General features: G+C 41.3%; 1 protein-coding gene across 1 annotated transcript; it reads right to left on the reverse strand.

The window, feature by feature from the left end:
- Positions 1-1,171: 1,171 nt before the first annotated feature.
- Positions 1,172-5,615, reverse strand: LOC113471868 (dynein heavy chain 8, axonemal-like). The gene is made up of 8 exons (XM_026831325.1): positions 5,600-5,615; positions 5,047-5,257; positions 4,542-4,701; positions 3,432-3,639; positions 2,488-2,716; positions 2,123-2,144; positions 1,820-2,066; positions 1,172-1,365 (listed from the first exon to the last, which is right to left on the reverse strand). Exons 1-8 carry the CDS (start codon positions 5,613-5,615, stop codon positions 1,172-1,174), a joined length of 1,287 nt encoding a protein of 428 aa, XP_026687126.1.
- Between the last annotated feature and the right edge of the window lie 461 nt (positions 5,616-6,076).

Below are 6,076 nucleotides of genomic sequence, written 5' to 3' on the forward strand. Positions count from 1 at the left end.
TTCATGTCCTTTTTCTTTTTAATTGCTGCTTTCACTTCATCATTCCACCACCAGGTTTCTTTGTCTTGCGGTCCTCCTTTACCAGATGTTTTCCCCTGAATTTTCTCGCCAACTTGAGTAATGATTTTTGCACTTTTCTTCCATGGATCTTGTTCACTATCCGCACTCAGCTTCCTCTCCCGGGCGGGAATCGAGCCCACGACCTATCGCTTACAAGCCAGACGCACAACCCTCCAAGCTAACTAGGCTGACTGTACATAAGAGAAATGTATTGTTTACCTTGATAATAGTCTTCATCAAATGTTTCATTTCATGGAATAGGACATCATGTTCATGTAGAGTCTGAGTGAGTTGTCCAAGCTGAGTAGAGAATAGACAGGATTGAGGGACCATGTCTCCTGTTGATTAAACACAACCTTGGTTACACAGAACATGCTAGTTAAAACATACGTCGCTTGTATTGTCAACAAACGTTGCTTTGTTAAACTGTAGGTATAATGGGACGGAAGTTGCGTTGGGACGTTTAGTTTTAAGCAAAGTCTAAATACAGAACTACTAAAAGTTTTGCAAAGAGTCTCTACCTAACCTAAAGACGTAGCAGGGCTACTTCTAGAGAACTCTATTACCCATGGATCTAAATCCATAAGGTTGCTCTAATCGCACCAAGTCTAGGAGAAAAAGACTACCTAGTGGTTACTATTTCATGATGACTTACCTATAATATGTGTCATGCTACGCGTGATAGCTGCTCCTGCTGTATCCAATACATTCCTATCTACCTGTGTACAGTTAGGTAGAAGCAACATGAGATCTGCCTCTAGCTCAGTAATAGTAACACGAAGATTACGCTCCAACTTGTATGCCTTCTCTACTTGATCCAGGAGCTGAAATAATAATCATTAAGTCTGGCTGGGGGACGTTAAGTCTGGCTGGGGGACGTTAAACAGGGAGCAGACCAGCTTGTCAAGCCACAGACATAAACATGACACAGCGGCCCTTACAACCTGATGGTTCGCTGTTGAACAGAACGTCTCAGGGACTAGCTGTACTAAAAGTAAGTAAGAAATTTACTTAGGCCAAGATCAGGATCTGATTGCTTTATTGCTGGGATTACGAATACTCCTCAATTATCCTCCAAGGTATAGTGAGCCCGGAGAGCTTTTCCAGACAGTCAAAGCCAGTCATGATAAGTGACCTGTTCAAATGTTTCTAGCTGTTTCACCACAGTCCGATATTCGGCAAACGCCTCTTCCTTTGATTCGAGGCACATGAGTTCTGGCACTTGTTGAAACAGAAGTACCGTCCTTTTCAATTTGGACGCAAGATGTCGTACCCAGTACACGCTGCCGGCCTTACGGGTTTGTCCTGCAACAGAAGAATGAAACAGAATAACTTTTTGACGAAACAAAGTTCTCAGAAATCACTGATATCCCCGATAAAAACCAATTGTGCTTCCAAATTGAACGCCAAAACACACTGTTTGCCTTACGGGTTTGTCCTGCAACAAACAGGTTTTTGACGAAACAAAATACGAGAACACTTCTCTAAAGTGCTCAAAAATCACTGATATCCCCCCCCCTCACATTAACCAATTGTGCTTCCAAATTCAATGCCAAGTAGTTGGTTAGCCCATTGGTAACGTTCAAATCCCACCATCGACAAAAAAAACTCATATTTTGATTGCCAATATTTCAACGGGTTGTTTTCTAGTAAGCTCCTGATATCAATTCACTTCCTCCTAATTCACTTCACTTTTTGTGAAGTTCACATTCAAACCAAAGTTCTTTAAAATTCTTCTATCAAAACAAGTTCACTTTACCTTTGACCAGGGGCGGGTTCTTCCAGTTCTTCGTAAACTCCTGGTCCACCCAAATCACCTCCTTGAGGAACTTGCTCATGATCAGCTCGTACTTATCCCCCAGGGCCTCGCCTATCCGAGGCCGGGCCTGGACTCGGTGTAGCCTCTGCAATAACTGGAGACACTTCTCCGAGGCCCGGAGTCGCTCGAATATTTCGTTTAGATAGATTACCGAGGCTGTCTCGACGTCTTCGAGACCTTTGTGAAACTGATCTCTGTGAAGGAGAGAAAATAGCTGGCAGTTCTTCAAAGGGTTCTCTCTGCTTTTAAAGAGATGATTTTGAATCTGAGGAGGGAAATATTTTTTTAAAAATGTCATAATTCATTTTCAAATTACCCTTTTTTTTTTGTATCTTAGAGAAAAAATGGAGCTATAGAGGGTGGCAGTTCACCGAACCACTAGTAGGTACCTACCTATTGCCGGACAATAATATACTTTTTTCGACCATTGACAAAAATTTGCACTCGTTTTTTGACTGCCAATTAATTCAACGGGTTACTTTCTGCTGTTCTCGTGCTAACCCAGCACCTAAATGGGAGGTATTGTCTCTCCTTGCCCAGCTGATGAGAGGCATACTACAGGCTGGGCATGCTACGACACAGGCCACACGAGTAATTAATGTCCTCACCTGTCAAGCAAATGCTCAAAGTCCCTCTTCAGCAGTACCCCCACCGTCTGCACTGGAGGTTGCAACAGGGGCGAGTGTTTCATCAGCAGGGCCTGGATTTGAAACAGCGCCGTGTTGCCTTCGAGAAGGCCGGTGAAACACTCGAGATTGGAACTGATCAACGCGAGAAAACACTCGTGTAAACGGAGCTCGTAACGTTCGTAGTAACACAGCATCTCTTTACGACGACCTAGAACAGAAGTTGTACTTGGCAGAGAACTTCGAACACAGAAAAGTTTTAATGGGGGATATCAGTACTTTTTGACGGGGGAATCTAAACACTCGTGTAAACGGACCTCTCGACGTTCGTAATAACACAGCATCTCTTTACGACGACCTAAAACAGAAAAGGCAGTTGTACTTGGCGTAAAAATTCGAACACAGAGTTTTTTTGGGGGGATATCATTGTTTTTCAGGGAATCTAAACTGGAAAAACACTCATGTAAACGGAGCTCGTATCGTTCATAATAACACAGCATCTCTTTACGTCGACATAAAAAAAAAGAAAAAAAGTTGTACTTGGCAGAAAACTTCGGAAGAAGTCCCCGACAAGAACTTCGAACACAGAAAAGTTTTAATGGGGGATATCAGTACTTTTTGACGGGGGAAACTAAACACTCGTGTAAACGGACCTCTTGACGTTCGTAATAACACAGCATCTCTTTACGACGACCTAAAACAGAAAAGACAGTTGTACTTGGCGCAAAAATTCGAACAGAGAGAGTTTTTTGGGGGGATATCATTGATTTTCAGGGAATCTAAACTGGAAAAACACTCGTGTAAACGGAGCTCTTATCGTTCATAATAACACAGCATCTCTTTACGTCGACCTAAAAAAAAGTTGTACTTGGCAGAAAACTTCGGAAGAAGTCCCCAACTCAACTTCTAGAATCCCTTTCACTTACCTGTATTAGTGCCGAACACCATTTCTTCGATTTTGCGCAAGGCGGGCGACATACGGTCGACAATGTACAGAATCTTCTCCATCTCCAGATTGCGCCGATGTTCCATCTTGCGCACAAAGTCCAGGAAGGGTGTCTTGTTGGCGCCCGAGCAGTCAGGGGGGTCGACAGAGGGTGCGGCCGAACAGGATTTGTCCGTCGAGGGGCGCTTCTAAAAAGGGAATGGGGAAGGAGAGAGATATAGGGGTTGGATGGAAGAGAATACCCTAGGCATTAATCCCGCCCCTGAGTTAGGATTTTTCAAATTTTTTTTTCTTTCTTTATTCAATTTTCTTTCTTTATTCAATTTTCGTTTTCTTTTGTTAATTTCTTATTATTTTGTTATTTTGTTAATTTCGTTTAAGTAGATTACCGAGGCTGCCTCAACGTCTTCGAGACCTTTGTGAAACTGATCTCTGTGAAGGAGAGAAAATAGCTGGCAGTTCTTCAAAGGGTTCTCTCTGCTTTTAAAGACCAAGCACAAGTCCTCACGATGGTTGACTGCGGTTCGAGCCAGCCAAATTAACATGGCTAGAGCTCGAGACCATCACCCCGGTGTATAGCAGACACAAAAAGACATCTTTTCTTTATTCTGCTATCGCCATTCGGCGAAAGCTATCAGGGGGGTCTACAGAGGGCGCGGCCGAACAGGGTTTGTCCGTCGAGGGGCGCTTCTAAATAGGGAATGGGGAAGGAGAGAGATATAGGGCAACTCAAGAATGGCCGGCCGGGGCTGCAAAGTAGCGACCAGTGATTCAAGCGAGGAGATATGAATTCTCAACTTCAATATCCCGACTGCCAAAGCATATTCTATGATGCTTACCTACAGAAACTCATGTATGAAAACATCTTCCTTAACATGAGAGACAGACTCTTTAAATCTTGATTTTTTTTTTTTTTTTTCATAAAAAAATAGCAAATTTTCATCCAAATATGAAAGAGGGCTTTCAGATAAAAATTGAAAATACCTGAGTGGCCTGTGGCAGCAAGTATGGACGTCCAAAAAGGAATCTCTTTGGTTGAATCTAAAAAAAAAAGTCACCCAATAAAATATAGCTAATCTAGCAGTCTTACCTCGCCTAAGTCAAACAAATTGACCTGTGCGATCTGCTGTATTTTCAGATCCAGGAGATTTTCTATTTTCTTCACTTGATCGAACAGAGCGCGGAAGAGATCGAGAGTTTTGTTACACTTGGCGAGAAAGTGGTCTAGTTTGGTGTAGCTCCAATTATAACTGAAACAAATTAAAAATACAGAAACAATTAAAAGAAGACCTGCAATTATAACTCAAACAATGTAGAGAAACAATGGGGGGGGAAACATATAACTGATAAAATCATTGACAAAAATATGACAATACCTAGGAAGTAAAAAAAAAAAACATCCATAATGGAAAAAGAACAGAAGAAAGAGGGGAATGGAAAGGAAAAAGAGAGGGAGAGAGAAATAGAAAGGGAGAAATAAAAAGAGAGAAAGCGAGAGAGAAAGAAAAAGATTTTCTACAAAAACTAATGATATCCCCCCCCCCACAAAAACCTTCCCGTGTCCAAAGTTTCACGCCAAGTACAAAAAAACTCACTTGGAAGTGCCGGGCAGAATACAGGTTTCCAGTTTGAATACTTGGCGTTTCAATATAAGATACATATCAGGATCTAGATTCGTCATAAGGGTGCGATATTTGTCCACTATGCTTTCCAACTGAGGAAGATTGACACGGAGTTCCAGCTTTTTGTCGAGCAAATCCTTGACTGACTCGGGCAGGTCGAAACCCATGCGTTTGAAAGCTTCGCCTGAAATCAAGGAATAAAGAACTTTGGTATTTTTTTTCGTAAATAGCTAAGGAAAAAGAGATCTGTCTTCCTATAACCTATAGGGAGAGAATAGGTACTCATTATTCGATAAGAGCCGAACTTTGTTTTTCTTCGTTGGAACTTGCTGAAATTTGAATGATTCTAACTCCGGACCGGTACTGAGTAAGTATGTCAAATAATAAAAATAGTAGATAATTATTTTGTTTTCTAAGTATAATAAACAAATCCCCGATGCACTCTGACGTGGAACGACTGAGATATATTAGCGAAAAAGAGAGAAGGATTTGGTCACGTTTGGTGTTACTTTAATGTAGGCCTCGCTTCTCATGAGTCTCATGGGTTTCTTTTCCTCATCATATTGAATTATGCCATCCGGACCAATGTCTGTGTGTTTCGTGTGTTGCACATTGCAAAAGTAGATTTATCTTGGGCGCCCATACAAAAGTTCGATTCATTTCAAAATTAACAATTTTCCGCGTTTTGGCTTCTGCTCAAAGAAATTATTTTTGCTAAATTGAAAAGTGCTAATGTGAGAAAAGTATCTTCTTGGAAGAAATTCACTGATAAGAAAAGGAGGGTGCTTTTTATAGGCGATTTTTTTTCTTGTTAAAAAAAAAAAAAAAATAATAATAAAAAAAACTGGCTCCCAGTACAGGGTTACTAAACCTGTACTATATCATCGTATCTTCCTTTACAAACTACCAACTTCTTTACAAATCTTCAGAAAATAACCGGGCTAAACTGTAGGACTAAAGAAAGGCGCCTTCCAATTGGTTTGAAGGTTTTCGTAGAGACCGC

Source organism: Diaphorina citri, unplaced genomic scaffold, assembly GCF_000475195.1.
Source record: "Diaphorina citri unplaced genomic scaffold, Diaci psyllid genome assembly version 1.1 scaffold3172, whole genome shotgun sequence".
NCBI classification, from domain to species: domain Eukaryota; kingdom Metazoa; phylum Arthropoda; class Insecta; order Hemiptera; family Psyllidae; genus Diaphorina; species Diaphorina citri.

Coding starts and splice junctions, on each gene's coding strand:
- LOC113471868 (XM_026831325.1), bottom strand. Junction 3,640..4,541: donor ATTTGTTTGACTTAGGCGAG/GTAAGACTGCTA, acceptor TTCCCTTTTTAG/AAGCGCCCCTCGACGGACAA. Junction 2,717..3,431: donor GGTGTTCGGCACTAATACAG/GTAAGTGAAAGG, acceptor CTTCTGTTCTAG/GTCGTCGTAAAGAGATGCTG.